Source organism: Ranitomeya variabilis, chromosome 4 (genome assembly GCF_051348905.1).
Source record: "Ranitomeya variabilis isolate aRanVar5 chromosome 4, aRanVar5.hap1, whole genome shotgun sequence".
Lineage (NCBI taxonomy): Eukaryota > Metazoa > Chordata > Amphibia > Anura > Dendrobatidae > Ranitomeya > Ranitomeya variabilis.
Genome location: NC_135235.1, coordinates 240,991,002 through 241,010,145, shown reverse-complemented (window position 1 = coordinate 241,010,145; position 19,144 = coordinate 240,991,002). Strand labels below are relative to the sequence as shown.

Sequence of the window (19,144 nt, the reverse complement as noted above, 5' to 3'; positions counted from 1 at the left end):
TGTGGGGGTAAACCACTGTGTGGGCACACGGCAGGGCTCGGAAGGGAAGGAGCGCCATTTGACTTTTTGAATGAAAAATTAGCTCCAATCGTTAGCGGACACCATGTCGCGTTTGGAGAGCCCCTGTGTGGCTAAACATTAGAGCTCCCCCACTTGTGACCCCATTTTGGAAACTAGACCCCCAAGGATCTTATCTAGATATGTGGTGAGCACTTTGAACCCCCAAGTGCTTCACAGAAGTTTACAACGCAGAGCCGTGAAAATAAAAAATCATTTTTCTTTCCTCAAAAATGATGTTTTAGCAAGTAACTTTTTATTTTCACAAGGGTAACAGGAGAAATTGGACCCCGATAATTGTTGCCCAGTTTGTCCTGAGCATGCTGGTACCCCATATGTGGGGGTAAACCACTATTTTGGGCGCACGTCGGTGCTCGGAAGGGAGGGAGCACCATTTGACTTTTTGAATACAAGATTGACTGGAATCAATGGTGGCGCCATGTTGCGTTTGGAGACCCCTGATGTGCCTAAACAGTGGAAACCCCTCAATTCTAACGCCAACACTAACCCCAACACACCCCTAACCACAACTCTAGCCATAACCCTAATCACAACCCTAACCCCAACACACCCCTAACCCTAACCACAGCCTAATCTTAACCCTATTTCCAACCCTAGCCCTAATTCCAACCCTAACTCTAATTCCAACCCTAACCCTAAGGCTATGTGCCCACGTTGCGGATTCGTGTGAGATTTTTCCGCACCATTTTTGAAAAATCCGCAGGAAAAAGGCACTGCGTTTCACCTGCGGATTTCCAGTGTTTTTTGTGCGGATTTCACCTGCGGATTCCTATTGAGGAACAGGTGTAAAACGCTGCGGAATCCGCACAAAAAATTGACATGCTGCGGAAAATACAGCACAAGGTTTCCGCGCGGTATTTTTCGCACCATGGGCACAGCGGATTTGGTTTGCCATAGGTTTACATGGTACTGTAAACCTGATGGAAAACTGCTACGAATCCGCAGCAGCCAATCCGCTGCAGATCTGCAGCCAAATCCGCACCGTGTGCACATACCCTAATTCTAACCCTAACCCTAGTTCTAACCCTAATTCTAGCCCTAACCCTAGTGTAAAAAAAATAAATATATATTTCTTTATATTATTAATGTCCCTACCTATGGGGGTGATAAAGGGGGGGGGTTATTTATTTTTTTATTTTGATCGCTGTGATAGGTTCTATCACGGCGATCAAAATGTACCTGTAACGAATCGGACGGCAGATTCGGTAGGCGCAGTGCGCATGCGCCCGCTATTTTGGAAGATGGCGGCGCCCATGGAGCACACAGACGGACACGGGAGGGACATCGGAGGTCGGTAAGTATGAGGGGGGGGGGGGGAATCAGACAGCGGGGGGAGGGATCGGACTGCGGGGGGAGCGGACAGGAGGACGGAGGGGAGCGGAGGACAGCAATTACAGGACGGAGGACCGTGGGGACAAGATCGGTGGCGGTGGGCAGATCGCGATCTCCAGCCATGGCTGATGCTATTGCAGCATCAGCCATGGCTGGATTGTAATATTTCACCAATTTTCATTGGTGAAATATTACTATCAATCTGAGTGAAAGTGAAACGTCACTTTCAACAGCCAATCAGAGTGATCGTAGCCACGGGGGGGCGAAGCCACCCCCCCCCCCTGGGCTCAATTACCACTCCCCCTGTCCCTGCAGGTCGGGTGAAATTACAGTTAACCCTTTCACCCGGCCTGCAGGAGCGCGATCCGACCATGACACATATGCTGCGTCACAGGTCGGATTGGCACAGGTTTTCATGACGCATACGCTGCATCAAAGGTCGGGAAGGGGTTAACATCTCCTGAGACTGCAGGGGTCTCAGCATATGGTATCCTGAGAATGCAGTTTACTGTCTCCAATCTCGCCAGGGGTCTTGCTAAGAAACAGGAAGGGGAAACCTTTCACAACTTCTGGCTCTTTGAAGAGAGATGTCAATTACAGCCTGACACTATCTATCTGTGAAAAACTTACACAGAGAATTTAAGAGGAAATAATATATTCATTGGGGGCGCGGCCATGGTCCACTTAGAAACCAGCAATTATAATATTAACCTGAGAGGCTGGTCTAGAAATGTGACCTGCAGAGTAACTCTATAAATTAGGCTTGTACGCATACAACGTTGTTCACAGATTGGGGGCAGCCGAGCTGATGTGTTCCAGTCCATATTCATCCCCCCCCTCAGGGAGCAGAAAGCAGACTACAAAGTTAGGTATTTCTGTAAGTTTTCTCCTGTTTATTTTTATAACTGTTTTGCATAAGTTGTATGTCTTTTTATTATCATATTTTTATACCTTTTTCTTACTGTAAGCACTGAACCTTTTGTATTAAAGCATAAAACTTTAACTGGTTGAACCTTGTATTTTCTAACGAATTCATAGCCTAAGATGTATGAGCCTTATCAGTGGTAGACATTATTATTATTTATTATTATTATTATTATTATTAATAATATTTCCGGGACTCATCGCCCGTGTGTTCGGTGAGTGGTGGCAGCGTGTATGAGCGGGTGTGTGGCCTGGGTCAGTGTGTGATTTATGCTCCCATTACAGCATAGGACAGAGGTTGAATGTTGGACTGAGAGTGGGGAGATAGATTAACCCTTGCTGGCGCAACCCCAAGTCACGTGCTAAGAGCGGATAGGTGACAGGTGTGGTCTGCGTTGTCCTCCCGCTGTATAGGTGCGGACCCCTGACCTCTCCCCCTCCTGTAGTTGCAGCCGCTGCGGTCGGGAGTCTCGCCTGCTCTCCATGTTTTATGAGCTGGAACTGAATATCCAGGGCCACAAGCAGCTGACGGACTGCGTCACCGAGTTCTTAAAGGTACGGTCATGACGTGTGCGCTGGTGTGGGCCCCTGCGTGGCCCCTCAGAGACCTCACCCCACTGTGTCTTCTGACAGGAGGAGCGGCTGGAAGGCGACAATCGCTACTTCTGCGAGGGCTGCCAGAGTAAGCAGAACGCCACGCGGAGGATCAGGCTGCTGCGCCTGCCGCCCACGCTCAACCTGCAGCTCATGCGCTTCGTCTTTGACAGGTACGTGGATGGCGACCTCCCCTCCTGGCCCGTGCGCCGACGTCCCCTCTCCCCCGAGCCGTGCGCTCCCCTCATGCTGCGTAGTTAGGCTGATGATGACTTTACTGTCTGCAGGCAAACGGGTCACAAGAAGAAGCTCAACACTTACATCGGATTTGGCGAAACCCTGGAAATGGATCCGTTCATGGATGAGACAGGTGAGTCATAGTGGAGGCTGCACTAACTACTCATCCTGAGTTACATGCAATGTAATGTATGTACACAGTGACTGCACCAGCAGAATAGTGAGTGCAGCTCTGGGGTATTGTGGTGAAATATATGTATATATATCTATATGTGTGTAGTGACCTATGTCTAGGGTTATATGTGTGCCTAGTGATAATGTAACATCTGTCCTGAAGGCAAGTCGCACCTAGGTGTTAATAGGTACTTCCTTGGGACCAGTAGACATTGTGTCTCCTTATCTCACCAGGAGGTCTAGCTAGGGCCAAGAAGCAAGGAACAATTGGCACCTCTCAGGTCTTGGAGGGGAGATGGTAATTGCGGCCGGAGGACATGTATTCCTGAGAACCTTTTCACATGTATCTCACGAGAAAATAATGTATTCATTGGGGGCGCGGCTGTGGCCCAATCAAACAGGCAGCAGTTATGATATTGACTTGAGGGGTCGGTCTAGAAACCTGACCTCCAGACCAAAGTTATAAATTTAGGCTGCAGACAGAGAATTGTGTTCACATGTGAGGGCAGCCTGAGAAGCTGTTGTGATCCAATCTACATTCGTCCTACCCTCAGGGAGCAGAAAGCAAACTACCAGTTAGCTGATTTCTGTAAGTTTCTCCTGTTTATTTTGATACTGTTTTACATAAGTTGTATGTCTTTTTATTATCATATTTTTATACCTTTTTCTTATTGTAAGCATTGAACCTTTTGTTATTAAAGTATAAAACTTTAACAAGTTGAACCTTGAATGTTTTAAAAGACTCCATAGGCCAAGGTGTGTGAGCCTTATGAGTGATAGACATATTTTATTAGTATTTTTAGTTCCGGGACTCATCGCCCGTGTATTCGATGAGTGGTGGCAGCGTGTATGAGCGGGTGTGTGGCCTGGGTCGGTGTGTGATTTATGCTCCCATTACAGCATAGGACAGAGGTTGAATGCTGGACTGAGAGAGAGATTAACCCTTGCAGGCACAACCCCAAGTCATGTGTGAGAGCGGGCACGTGACGAATAAGTGACACCACGGAGTAGGGATCCGTGACAATTGGTGGCACAGCGGTGGGATAGAATTACTTCTATTAGAGCATTAGTGCATGGTTTAAGCAATTATTCCCTGTACTAAAGAATTGGTATCCTTGCGAAGAGTGCACCAGTTCTTCAAGGTTCAACTCAGTGCTTACTTAGACATACTTGCAAACAGTTTCCCCTCCCCGTTTTTCTTTTCTATCTTTTAATTGGCAAAGGCTGTACATCAATATAGCAGCTGAGTACAAGAAGCAGAGCAAAGAGGCTCTGACCGACCTCTGTGAGCAGAGAGGAATAGAGACAGCCGACAGATCCAAGGAGCTGCTGATACGCGCCTTGGTCGAGCAGGACATAGAGCAAAGTGCTGGAACATCTGGGCAAGGAGAGCGCCCACCTCAGTGAGACCCAGCAATGCCAGCTCTTGCACCGGAGATGCCTGATGGAAATGTCAGCAATGCCAGTGCTGAGGAGCCTATGGACTGTACTTTGAAAATGGACTTACAACGGCTGGGAACAAGTGATCCCAATCTGCGCATGCAGCTGATTCTACAGTACGGACAGGCTGAGAGAGAGGCTGCAGAATGCCGGGACCGACAGGCTGAGAGAGAGGCTGCAGAACGCCGGGAACGACAGGCTGCGAGAGAGGCTGCAGAACGCCGGGGGGACAGAGCGTTCCAGCTTCAGATGGCTCAAATAGAGAGGGGTATCAGTCCTCAGATAACCCCCTCCCAGGACATAAATCCAAGGAGACCACATCTAGAAAACTTCCCTGTGATGGAGAAGGATACGGACTTAGATACTTTCCTGCGGGGATTTGAAAAAAAAACCTGCAGACAGTACCATCTACCCCGTGAGCAGTGGGCACAGTATCTAACCCCAGGCAAAGCCCTGGAAGTTTTTGCTGGCCTCCCACCAGAGCTAGATGCGAACTATGAGGCCATAAAAGAGGCCCTGATCAGGAAATACAACCTGACACCAGAAGTGTATCGGAGAAAGTTCCGGAACCTACAACGTGGATCAACTGACAGCTATGCGGATTTTGTGAGCACCTTGAGGACCACATTCCACCAATGGATCCGGGGACTTTCTGTTAACAGTCTTGAGGACTTAACGGATCTTATGGTCAAGGATCAGTTTCTTCACATGTGCCCCACGGATGTACGACAATTTGTATGTGATCGGGAGCCACAAACTGCGGATCAAGCTGCAAGGATTGCGGACTGCTATGTGGCTAACAGGATGCCTGAGGTGCGGAAGCCATCGGGATTCAGCTGGAGGGGGAGGTAAGCCAAACGGGGACCCTTCTCCCTCTGCCGGCCGATCACCAGTGCTGTCCAAGCCCACCTTATATGGGGCCCTGGGGAATAGTTACATAGTTATTAAGGTTGAAGGAAGACTTTAAGTCCATCTAGTTCAACCCATAGCCTAACATGTTGATCCAGGGGAAGGCAAAAAAACCGACCCCACATACGGCAATCAGACTAGTTCCCTGGATCAACGCCCTATCAAGGAATCTAATATATATACCCTGTAACATTATACTTTTCCAGGAAGGTATCCAGTCCCCTCTTAAATTTAAGTAATGACTCACTCATTACAACATCATACGGCAGAGAGTTCCATAGTCTCACTGCTCTTACAGTAAAGAATCCGCGTCTGTTATTATGCTTAAACCTTTTTTCCTCCAGACGTAGAGGATGCCCCCTTGTCCCTGTCACCGGTCTATGATTAAAAAGATCATCAGAAAGGTCTTTGTACTGTCCCCTCATATATTTATACATTAACATAAGATCACCCCTTAGCCTTCGTTTTTCCAAACTAAATAGCCCCAAGTGTAATAACCTATCTTGGTATTGCAGACCCCCCAGTCCTCTAGTAACCTTGGTCGCTCTTCTCTGCACCCGCTCCAGTTCAGCTATGTCTTTCTTATACACCAGAGACCAGAACTGTGCACAGTATTCGAAGTGTGGTCGCACTAGTGACTTGTATAGAGGTAAAATTATGTTCTCCTCATGAGCATCTATGCCTCTTTTAATGCATCCCATTATTTTATTTGCCTTAGTAGCAGCTGCCTGACACTGGCCACTGAATATGAGTTTGTCATCCACCCATACACCCAGGTCTTTTTCATTGACGGTTTTGACCAGAGTTTTAGAATTAAGCACATAGTTATACATCATATTACTTCTACCCAAGTGCATGACCTTACATTTATCCCCATTAAAGCTCATTTGCCATTTATCAGCCCAAGCTTCTAGTTTACACAAATCTGTTGTGGGTTCCGTTCTCTGGCTCCCTCCTGTGGCCGTGAATGGTACTTTGGTGAGTTCTGTCCTTGGACACCCTCTGGTGGCTTTGAGTGGAACTGCTGATCTTTGAGGTTGGCTTTCTCAGCTGCCCTCGTTTATTGCTTCTGCTCGCTTCGCTATTTAACTCTGCCCAGGTCGTTAGTCCATGCCAGCTGTCAATGTCTCAGTACTGGTTCAGATCTCTCTTGGAATTCTCAGATGACCTGTCTACTCCAGCAGAAGCTAAGTCCTTGCTGATCATTTGCTGTTCATTGGTTTTTTTAATATATTTTTCAGTACATGTTATGTTTCAGTCTAGCCTGCTATTATGATATTTCCTTGCTAGCTGGAAGCTCTGGGGGTGCAGAGCTGCACCTCCACACCGTGAGTCGGTGTGGAGGTCTTTTTGCACACTCTGCGTGGTTTTTGTAGTTTTTTATACTGACCGCATAGTTCCCTTTCCTATCCTCTGTCTTTCTAGAGAAGATTCGGCCTCCTTTGCTAAAATCTGTTTCATTCCTGTGTTTGTCACTTCCCTCTTAACTCACAGTTAATATTTGTGGGGGGCTACCTTTACTTTGGGGAATTTCTCTGAGGCAAGGTAGGCTATTATTTCTATCTTTAGGGGTAGTTAGCTCTTAGGCTGTGAAGAGACGTTTAGGGAGAGTTAGGTACGCTCCACGGCTATTTCTAGTGTGTGTGATAGGATTAGGGATTGCGGTCAGAGTTACCACTCCCTCAGAGCTTGTCCCAGGTTTTCTGTTTTAACCATCAGGTCACTTCGGGTGCTCCTAACCACCAGGTCATAACACAAATCATCCTGTAATATAAAATTGTCCTCCCCTGTATTGATTACCCTGCAGAGTTTAGTTCTCTAGGCGAAGCACGCCGGTGCTTCTCCTGCAACAAAGTGGGACATGTTAGAGCTGTCTGCCCTGATAGGGAGAAAAGCCCAACTACCACCACAAAGCCGTCTGTGCCCCCACCGTCTGTCCTCTTTATAGCCGTCTCTGATGCGAGGGCGAATGAGAACTGCCAATCTGTCACTGTTGGCAATAAAGTCACCATTGGTCTCAGAGACACTGGGGCAGAGGTGACCCTGGTGCGTCCAGCCATGATAACCCCTGCAGATATCATACCAGGAAAGACTATGTCTATAACCGGGATTGGAGGGGTCAGCCCTGCCGTGCCCATGGCCCGTGTGTACCTGGACTGGGGAGCAGGGAAAGGACTGAGAGAAGTGGGAGTATCAAAGGCTATTCCCACCAGTGTGTTGCTAGGCACGGACCTGGGGAGGATGGTGTCCCACTATATTTCTCCCCTGCAAGTAAATGCTACAGAGAAGGTGGAAACAAGTGACCCACCTGAGATCCCGTGCGAGGAGGGAAAATGTCCCAATGCACAGGACTGTAAATGTGGCAGCTGTGACCTGGAATCAGGCTGCGGCTCAGACTCGGGCCCAGAGATTAGAGGATGAGTCTCAGACAGAACTGCCAGGACAGGAGGGCCCATACTGTGGTCCCGGAGCCTCCTCACATGGCAGACCCACCAAGTTCCCTGATGACAGACACTGAAGACTTAGCTTCAGACCAGGGCCTGGCAGTCACACTAGGCCAGGGCATGCAGGCTGACCGTCAAAACTTCCAGGAGGCCCTGCGGACGGAGGTCAGTCTGGAGGAGCTCAGATGTCTTGCAGACCGACCCCGTGCTGCTTCTGACAAAGAGAGAGTATACTGGGACCAGGGCAGACTGTATACAGAGACTATCCCCACGGATACTACAGAATCTTGGGACTATGAAAGGCGGCTGATTGTCCCCATTTAGGGAACAATTATTGAGGATTGCCCATGAAATTCCTCTGGCCGAACACCTTGGAATACAAAAGACTAAAGCTCGCCTGACACACAACTTCTATTGGCCCAAGATGGGGACAGATATTGCCAATTACTGCCGATCATGTGTAGTTTGTCAGAGAGTTGGGAAGTCCCGGAATATACAGAAAGCTCCATCGATACCACTGCCTGTGATCGATGAGCCTTTCCAGAGAGTACATCCTCACAGTGGTGGACTATGCTACACGATACCCGGAAGCTGTGGCACTGTCCTCCATCCGAGCAGACAAAGTGGCGGATGCTTTACTGACTGTGTTCTCTCGTGTGGGTTTCCCCAGGGAAATGTTGACCTATCAGGGAACCCAGTTCATGTCTGATCTGATGGAAGGCCTCTGTGAAAGAATACAAGTACAGCATTTTGTGGCCAGCGCCTATCATCCCCAAACCAACGGACTCTGCGAGCGTTTCAATGGAACATTAAAGGAAATGCTGCTGGAGACTGAAGGGAGAGACTGGGAGCGTTACCTCCCCCATCTGTTGTTTGCCTACAGAGAGGTACCCCAGGCGTCTACTGGATTCTCCCCCTTTGAACTGGTTTATGGGAGGAGGGTCAGAGGGCCACTTGATTTGATTAAGGACTGTTGGGAGGACTACCCCAGAACTACTGGAGTCTCAGTGGTCGAATGTGTACTGCGGCTCAGAGAGAGAATGCAAAAACTGAGCAACCTGGCCCATGAGAACGTGACCCAGGCCCAAATCAACCAGAAGGTCTGGTACGACCATAATGCCAGACTAAGGGCCTACGAGGAAGGGCCGAAGGTTTGGGTGTTGGTCCTTATGATACAGAATAAATTGCAGGCTGCATGGGAGGGACCATATACTGTACATAAGCGGCTGAATGATGTTAATTATGTGGTGACACTAGATGAGAATGCAAAGCGTCAGAAAGTGTTTCATGTAAATATGTTGAAGGCACATCATGCCAGGGAGGCCTGTGTCTTACCTGTCTGTAGCCTGCCTGAAGAGAGGAAGGCTGATCTGTTACTGGATGTGGGGGCCGGGACTCAGTACATGGAGTCCCTGGAGTCAGCAGAGTTTAACCCTGAGCTATCCCCCAGTCAGGGGTCTGAGCTGATGGGGCGCTCAGGGAGTTAACTGAAGTCTTCACAGGGGAGCCTGGGAGAACGCACTTAGCAGTTCACCATGTGGACACTGGTACTAATCCCCCAGTATGGCAGTCTGCATACCGTGTGTTAGCAGAGGTGAAGGCACACATGAGGGAACAGGTAGAGAAGATGCTGAACCTCAAGGTGATAAAAAAAATCCCAGAGTGCCTGGGCCTCGCCTGTGGTTCTCGCCCCCAAAAAGGAGCGTACTACCCGGTTCTGTGTAGACTACAGGAAATTAAATGTACTGACTACATGTGAGGTCTACCCCATGCCGAGGATAGATGAGCTGTTAGAGCAGCTAGCTAAAGCATCGTACCTCACCATTGTGGACCTAAGTAGGGGATACTGGCAGATACCCCTGACCATAAAAGCTCAGGAGAGGTCTGCCTTTATAACGCCATTCGGGCTGTTTGAGTTTCTGGTGATGCCATTTGGTATGAAGAATGCCCCTGCGACCTTCCAGAGGTTGGTCAATCACTTATTATAAGGATGTGATGGTTTTGCCGTCGCTTATCTTGATGATATAGCCACCTTTTGTGATTCTTGGGAGGAACACCTCGTACATCTTTCTCTGGTGTTGCAAAAGCTTAAAACTGCAGGTCTTACTGTTAAGCCAGGGAAATGTCAGGTAGCCATGCGGGAAGTACAATACCTGGGACACCGGGTGGGGGGAGGACTGCTAAAACCTGAGCCAGGGAAGGTAGAAGCCATTACAGCCTGGGCCACCCCACGAACCAAGAAGCAGGTACTGTCCTTCCTGGGTACGGCTGGCTACTATAGGAGGTTTGTACCAAACTACAGTGCTGTGGCCAAACCGTTAACTGATCTGACCAGGAAGAGACTTCCTAAAATTGTCTCCTGGAGTCCTCAGTGTGAGGAATCATTTTCGGCCCTAAAGTCGGCACTCGTTAGTTCACCCGTCCTGCAGGCCCCAGATTTCACTCGCCAGTTTGTAGTACAGACAAATGCCAGCACCTATGGGCTAGGTGCAGTTCTCAGCCAGGTGAACCAACAAGGAAAGGAACACCCAATTCTGTACCTAAGCAGGAAACTCCTGCCCAGAGAAGTGGCTTATGCCACCATTGAAAAGGAATGTTTGGCAATTGTGTGGGCTCTGCAGAAGCTGCAACCATACCTCTATGGGCGCAACTTCACCGTGATCACAGATCATAACCCATTGAGTTGGCTCAACAGAGTAGTTGGGGACAATGGGAAATTGCTGAGATGGAGTCTGATATTACAGCAATATGATTTCACAATTCAGCACAAGAAGGGCGTTGATCATGGCAATGCTGATGGCCTTTCTCGCCAAGACTGGGCAGAACCAGATACGTGCTCAGGAGCTGACCTGTAAGTCAACCCCCATGCACGTTCATAAGGAGGGAGGTGTGGTGAAATGTGTGTGTGTGTGTGTGTGTGTGTGTGTATATATATATATATCTATATGTGTGTAGTGACCTATGTCTAGGGTTATATGTGTGCCTAGTGATAATGTAACATCTGTCCTGAAGGCAAGTCGCACCTAGGTGTTAATAGGTACTTCCTTGGGACCAGTAGACATTGTGTCTCCTTATCTCACCAGGAGGTCTAGCTAGGGCCGAGAAGAAAGGGAACCTTTGGCACATTCTAGGACTTGGAGGGGAGATGCTAATTGCGGCCGGAGGGCATGTATTCCTGAAAATCTTTTCACACGTATCTCAAGAGAAAATAATGTATTCATTGGGGGCGCGGCCGTGGCCAAATCAAACTGGCAGCAGTTATGATATTGACCTGAGGGGTCGGTATAAAACCTGACCTCCAGACCAAAGTTATAAATTTAGGCTGGAGACAGAATTGTGTTCACATGTGAGGGCAGCCTGGGAAGCTGATGTGTTCCACCAACTCCATTCACTCCCCCTCAGGGAGCAGAAAGCAAACTACCAGTTAGCTGATTTCTGTAAGTTTCTCCTGTTTATTTTGATACTGTTTTGCATAAGTTGTATGTCTTTTTATTATCATATTTTTATACCTTTTTCTTATTGTAAGCATTGAACCTTTTGTTATTAAAGTATAAAACTTTAACAAGTTGAACCTTGAATGTTCTAAAAAAAAATCCATAGCCTAAGGTGTGCGAGCCTTATGAGTGATAGACATATTTTATTAGTATTATTATTTCTGGGACTCATCGCCCGTGTATTCGATGAGTGGTGGCAGCGTTCATGAGCGGGTGTGTGGCCTGGGTCGGTGTGTGATTTATGCTCCCATTACAGCATAGGACAGAGGTTGAATACTGGACTGAGTTGGGAGATTAACCCTTGCAGGCACAACCCCAAGTAACGTGTGAGAGCGGGCACTTGACGAATAAGTGACACCACGGAGAAGGGATCCGTGACAGGTATAATACAGGAGTTAACTCAGGATCAGTAATGTAATGTATGTACGCAGTGACAGCACCAGCAGAATAGTGAGTGCAGCTCTGGAGTATAATACAGGATGTAACTCAGGATCAGTAATGTATGTACACAGTGACTGCACCAGCAGAATAGTGAGTGCAGCTCTCGAGTATAATACAGGATGTAACTAAGGATCAGCAATGTAATGTATGTACATAGTGAGTGCAGCTCTGTGGTATAATGCTGCATGTGTGCACACACTTGTTGCTGGTTCTGTGAACTTTCTGCCCTGTGTGCTGGTGTCCATATTGTGTGCATTGCTGATGATCCCTTCGGTCGTCTGGCAGTCTGGTGGGTCGGGTGTTGGTCGGCTGGCGGTCCGGTGGGTGTCCTCTGTTCTCTGACGGGTGTCGTCTTCCCCCAGGCAGTACGTGTGTATATGAGCTGAGCGCCGTCCTCATCCACAGAGGAGTGAGCGCCTACTCCGGACACTACATCGCCCATGTGAAGGACCCTCACACCTCGGAGTGGTACAAGTTTAATGATGAGGAGATAGAGAAGATGGAGGTGAAGAAGCTGCAGCTGGGGATAGAGGAGGACCTAGGTAACTGCTCTCGGCTAGGCCTGTGTTGTGCGGACGTTGTACATGTACACAGCAGTGCTGTTTCAGTATGTCCTGAAATCCTCTGTGCTTCTGGTAGCTCTGCTCCCCTATGGCCACTGTCGTCATCGCCTTTTGTGTGAATCTTTCCACCTTCGCCCTGCGCTGTGCACTGATGACAGTGGAGCTTCGGCCTCTCCGCCATTGCTGCAGTAGCACACGTGTCGCTGGTGTGATGGGGGCTTTTGCCGGGAGATGTAATGATCAGTTGTCTCTATTCTCTCCCCCTTGGTAGCGGAGCCATCAAAATCGTCAACACGGAAACCCAAGTGTGCAAAGGGCTTCCACTGCTCGCGCAACGCCTACATGCTGGTGTATAGGCTGAAGGCGGAGAAGCAGGAGGACGTGGACTGTGAGGTTCCAGGTGAGCGCCACTCCGTCTTCACCACCTCCTCGGGGCGGACGCCTGCCCTGACCTGTCTGACCCCGGACGCCTGCCCTGACCCGTCTGACCCCTCACCATTACTGCATGGTGGACTTGCCCTGATGCGTCAGGTTCTCCATTGCATTGCTGTCAGGCGCGGGGCAGATATTTACTCTGTTATTGCCATTAAGTGTGGGACGTTCTGAGACATTGAGAACCGAGCTGGTTTGCATCATCGGTCACTCTTTATATAGGTATTTACTGGACATACACATGGGGTCAAAACTGTTGGTCCCCCTTGTTTAAAGGGAACCTGTCACCCCGTTTTTTGAAGATGAGCTAAAAATAGCGTTAAATAAGGGCAGAGCTGGGCGTTACATTAGTGTCTTTTGTGTGCCTTTATTACCCACCTATGCTGCTGAAATACCTTTGTAAAGTCGCCGTTTTCTGCTGTCACTCACGCTGGTCTGGTCCTATGGGCGTGATGACAGCGCTGTTTCTCCCCCAGATCAGGCTCATCCTTCCGTTGGTGGCGTAGTGGTGTGCGCATGTCCAACAGAGAATATCCACTGCCCAGGAGATGCAAAAGAGCGCGATCTGCGCTATTCAGCCGTTTACCGTGAGCGCGGCCATCTTTCTGTGGCCGCGCGTGCGCAGATGGAGCGCTCTGCTGCCCGGGGCTTCAGGAAAATGGCCGCCGCGATCTCCATCTGCGCACGCGCGGAATCCCGCGGCCATTTTCCTGATGCCCCAGGCAGCAGAGCGCTCCATCTGCGCACGCGCAGCCACAGGAAAGATGGCCGCGCCCACCGGTAAACGGCTGAATAGCGCAGATTGCGCTCTTTTGCATCTCCTGGGCAGTGGATATTCTCTGTTGGACATGCGCACACCACTACGCCACCAACGGAATGATGAGCCTGATCTGGGGGAGAAACAGCGCTGTCACTACGCCCATAGGACCAGACCAGCGTGAGTGACAGCAGAAAACGGCGACTTTACAAAGGTATTTCAGCAGCATAGGTGGGTAATAAAGGCACACAAAAGACACTAATGTAACGCCCAGCTCTGCCCCTATTTAATGCTATTTTTAGCTCATCTTCAAAAAACGGGGTGACAGGTTCCCTTTAATGATAGAAAAACCCCACAATGGTCACATAAATAACTAGAATCTGACAAAAGTAATAACAAATAAAAGATCTATGAAGATGAACAGATGAAAGTCAGACATTGCTTTTCCACCATGCTTCCACAGAATTTAAAAAAGAAATAAACCTCATGAAATCGGCCTGGACAGAAATGATGGCTCCCCTGACAATAATGAGACATAATGGTAGATCGCGGTGTGTCCACTAACTATCATCACAGGGGTCTACAATCCTGGAATCAGTAAGTGGCCGGTATATAGGGCTACAGATACTGTGCTGTGTGATGACATCATGTTTATCACACTCAGCATGGACCAGAGGAAGCGAAGGAAAGAGTTGTCTCAGGAGATTAGGAAGAACATTATAGACAAACATTTTACAGGTAACGGTTATAAGACATCTCCAAGCAGCTTGATGTTCCTGTGACTACAGCTGCACATATTATTCAGAAATGTAAGATCCGTGAACAGTAGCCGACCTCCCTGGACGTGGCCGCAGGAGGAACATTGGTGACAAATCAAAGAGACGGATAATACGAATGGTAACAAAAGAGCCAGAAAAACTTCTAAACAGATTAAAGGTGAACTTCAAGCTCAAGGAACATCAGTGTCAGATCGCACCATCCATCGTTGTCCAAGGAGGACAACATTGTTGGAAAAAATCATGAAAAAGCCAGACTGGAATTTGCCAAACTACATGTTGACAAGCCACAAAGCTTCTGGGAGAATGTCCTATGGACAGATGAGACAAAAATTGAACTTTTTGGCAAGGCACATCAGCTCTATGTTCACAGACGGAAAAATGAAGCATATCAAGAAAATAACACTGTCCCTACTGTGAAACATGGAGGAGGCTCTTATGTTCTGGGGCTGCTTTGCTGCATCTAGCACAGGGTGTCTAGAATCTGTGCAGGGTACAATGAAATCTCAAGGCTATCGAGATTCTAGAGAGAAATGTGCTGCCCAGTATCAGAAAGCTTGGTCTCAGCCGCAGGTCATGGGTCTTGTAACAGGATAATGACCTAAAACACACAGCTGCAAACACCCAAGAATGGCTAAGAGGAAAACATTGGACTATTCTGAAGTGGCCTCTAGGAGCCCTGACCTAAATCCTATTGAGCATCTTTGAAAAGAGCTGAAACGTGGAAAAGGCAACCTTCAGACACGAGACAACTGGAGCAGTTTGCTCTTGAGGAGCGGCCACAATACCTTTTGAGAGGTGCAGGAGTCTCATTAACAGGTACAGGAATCGTTTGATTGCAGTGATTGCCTCAAAAGTTTGTGCTGCAAAATATTAAGTTAAGGGAACCATCATTTCTATCCAGGCCGATTTCATGAGATAAATAACTCCTGCTCTCACAATTCCCTGCTCTTGTGGCTGTGGGGGCTGTTCCAGCCGAAGTGCCCTTCTTCAGGCGCCCCAGATACTTTCTCCTCCCCTTATAGAAGAAGCCGGTCTTCCTCCACCTCTTCCCTGGACTCTCCTGCTTGGCCTTCCTTTCGGGTGTCGCAGTCATGCGCTGGTCAGTGGTCATCCAGCAGTTGGTCGTAGTGCTCGTCGTCTTTCTCCATCTCGGGGTGCTCTCCAGTATCAGGCCTGGTCTCTGATGGTCGTAGGAGATGTCATGTATCCTGTCCATATCTTTATTGTCTGTAACTTTGGGGAATAGTGATTCTAATCTCGTTGCTTCTCCATCTCCGTCTTGCACTCCTCTGGTACTCCTCTTGGGGCTCCAATAGTGTTGATGTACACATGAGCATCGAATGAAGTAGGAATGCTGGCGTCACTTTCTCTGGTTCTCCGTTGCACATTTAGTCACAATCTTGAGTGGTGTCAAGAATTTTACAATGACACATGAACCCTCCCATCCCACTGGCATTATGGATAAGTCACCATTTCCACACATCCACAAGTCAGCCCTGGCTACCATCTGATTCAGGAGGACAAGGCCTCTTACCACGTGGTGGTGGGACTATAGTACGAGGAACCTAAGTGCTTTAGGTCAGTGGTACTTGTTAAACTCTGGAAACTCCATTGGCCTTTACATATCTAGGGTTTATGGGGGGATACAACTGCAGGAGCAGATATCTGAAGTATTTTCTCCTTGTGTAGCAGAGACTATCTGAATTCGGCAGTGCCTAGGCGAGGTCAGGCCAGGCCACAGACTATAAAGTCACTCTTCTTCATGGTGAGTGCAGAGTATTTAACCCCTTCTAACCAATAATTGCTCTCAATATCCAGTCTCCAATGATTATCCTCGTAGGTTAGGGGCGCCAGGAATCAGTCCTTGGAAATATTAGGTTGCAGGGTCTCAATTTTATTTAGACTAGGTGGGTTCCTGACAGTTGTCGGAGTTGACCCTACTGTCCAGTGGTTGGTCACGTATTGTGGTTGCAGCAGACAGTCTAGTGTGGAGGCCTCTACCCTTACTGTCTGTCTTCTCAGGCTACGGGAGGGTTGTAGGCCCAAGTCTTCCACCCCACCATACTCCAGGACTCCCAATCGGACCCATAGCCAGTATTGGCGGTGGTGAGTCTATAGGTGTCTCCACACTGCCACTCCACCGTAGGGCAGGAGACACAGCTCCTATTTATAACATGTTCATTAATTTTGCGGATTATTTTGCAGCTATATTATTGCATTGCGAAGCTCCGGAAAACAAATGCGAAAAATCCGTGAAATAAAACGCATGTGGATTTCCTGCAGAAAGTCTGGTTTTGGTCAGGAAATTTCTGCAAGAAATCCTGACGTGTGCACATAGCCTAAAGCTTCTGGCCTTTTGCGGTAGTTGTCCGTCTGTCTAGACGTGGCAGTAAGAGTTGGGTCATTTGTTCTTAGGATTAGCAGGTCCTTGTTTGTAGCGCCAGGTTGTGTCTGCAACAGGAAGTTGGGACATTCGGAAACCGTGTGCCGGTTACAAATTGTAAAGCCCGAATACGTGCACGGAGAGAACCACGCCGACACGCCTACGCATCAGGACAGAGCTCTGTTTATTACTTCATCGCTCACTCTTTATATAGGTGCAGTGGCGTGTAAGTCTGTGCACCCCGGGTCAAAATTACTGTTGTGAAGTTGTCAAAGATGAGATGATCTAAAAGGCCTAAAGTTACACATGACACATTTACTTTGTATTTTAGGTAATAAAATATCTATTTTCATCTTTTACATTTTAAATATTACAAAAAGGGAAATGTGTCAATGCAACAGTTCCAAGGCATCCTTGATACAGGAAAGAAATATATCTTGGTACCGTGTTAGCCAGTAGATAGAAAAATATTTAGAATTGAGAGTCCTCAGTGGTTGATACCTTTTTAATGGCTAACTGAAAAGATGGTAACAAATTGCAAGCTTTCGAGACTACATACGTCTCTCCATCAGGCAAAGACTAAAACAAATTCTGAAGAATCACATATTTATGCACAACATAGTATAGAAGGAAAAAAAAAAAAAGGGGAAAAAAACCATGGATAAGACAGGTGACATGAAGCAGAATTACCATGGGTGATAAACAGTTAAGTCCATAAATATTGGGCCAATTCTTAGATAAGGATTGTTTTATTGTCCTGTGATTAGGGTCTCTGTTGTGATGACCCCACACGGTCTGATGGGCAAGTTCCTTAGTTGATGTAAAAAGACATAAATCCGTGTGACACATTCATTCCTGCAGTTAGTGTCAAAGGTCGTCATCAGTTTATATTCCCAGACTCTTCTGTCTTTCTGCGATTTGAAGTTACCTTTTAGTACAAGTAATTTCATGTCCATAATGTTATGATTTGGGAGACAGAAATGTATTGCCACAGGTATAGTAAATAGATCAACTGACCGAACAATATATATATATATATATATATATATATATATATATATATATATATATATATATATATATATATATATATATATATATATATATATATATATATATATATATTAGTTTGTAGCCAAGAAAAGTCAAATATACAATAGATCAATGGCCAAACTTATCTGTGCTAAAAAACAAGGAAATGTGAAATATGTGAAATATGAATAGCATACTGGCTTATGAACTTTATGAACAAACACATGAGATTTTTAGCACAAGATTTGCAAACGTTGTGAGCCCATTCACCAAAACGTCAAGGTAATCTCAGATCGAATGGGTAACTACACTGACTGTCTGGTGTGAACACTTACCTATGGTATCTGAGCTGAATGCCTAATGTGAACATTTGCTTATGGCTAATGACAGGGTAAAGCCTACTTATATAGGAGGCTCAGAACCAATTGTGTTGAGATGTAATTAAAACATGGAGAAGGGCAGGGCGTTCAAGTCAGAAAATAATATATAGTAAATAGATCAACTGACCGAAATATATATATATATATATATATATATATATATATATATATATATATATATATATATATATATATATATATATATATATATATATATATATATATATATATATATATATATATATATATATATTAGTTTGTAGCCAAAAAGAGTCAAAAATACAGTACTGTGTTTTAGGCAGCCCCCAAATCTAAGAAGCATCATTGTCAAGAGCTCCCTGTCCTCTCCAACAGCTGCAGGTACCTTTCCTTGCAACCAGAAAAAATGTAAAACCTGCCCATTTATAATGACCACGGACAAGATAAAGATTCCCAACTCACATCAGGACTACAAGATACCAGGTACTTTCAGCTGCGTCACTTCTAATGTGGTGTACCTAATTATTTGTACTAAATGTCCAACTGGGGGTCTGTATGTGGGGGAGACGGGGCAGAAACTGAGAACAAGGATGAACTCTCACCGCCATACAATAAGAGAAAAAAGAATGGATATACCTGTGGCAATACATTTCTGTCTCCCAAATCATAACATTATGGACATGAAATTACTTGTACTAAAAGGTAACTTCAAATCGCAGAAAGACAGAGTCTGGGAATATAAACTGATGACGACCTTTGACACTAACTGCAG

General features: G+C 46.9%; 1 protein-coding gene across 4 annotated transcripts in view; it reads left to right on the top strand.

Moving 5' to 3' along the window:
• The window catches only part of USP48 (ubiquitin specific peptidase 48), a 44,918-nt gene that overhangs the window by 3,351 nt on the left and 22,423 nt on the right, over positions 1 to 19,144 (top strand). For 3 of the 4 annotated variants that reach the window (XR_013214685.1, XM_077260471.1, XM_077260472.1), the window contains exons 6-10: positions 2,781 to 2,889; positions 2,968 to 3,101; positions 3,216 to 3,298; positions 12,430 to 12,609; positions 12,902 to 13,030. Coding sequence is in view for 3 of the 4 variants with exons in the window: in XM_077260471.1 (XP_077116586.1) it covers positions 2,781 to 2,889; positions 2,968 to 3,101; positions 3,216 to 3,298; positions 12,430 to 12,609; positions 12,902 to 13,030 (635 nt within the window). In the remaining variant the exon portion in view is untranslated. The remainder of the gene's footprint in view (positions 1 to 2,780; positions 2,890 to 2,967; positions 3,102 to 3,215; positions 3,299 to 12,429; positions 12,610 to 12,901; positions 13,031 to 19,144) is intronic. The other variant, XM_077260473.1, reaches the window with a different exon arrangement.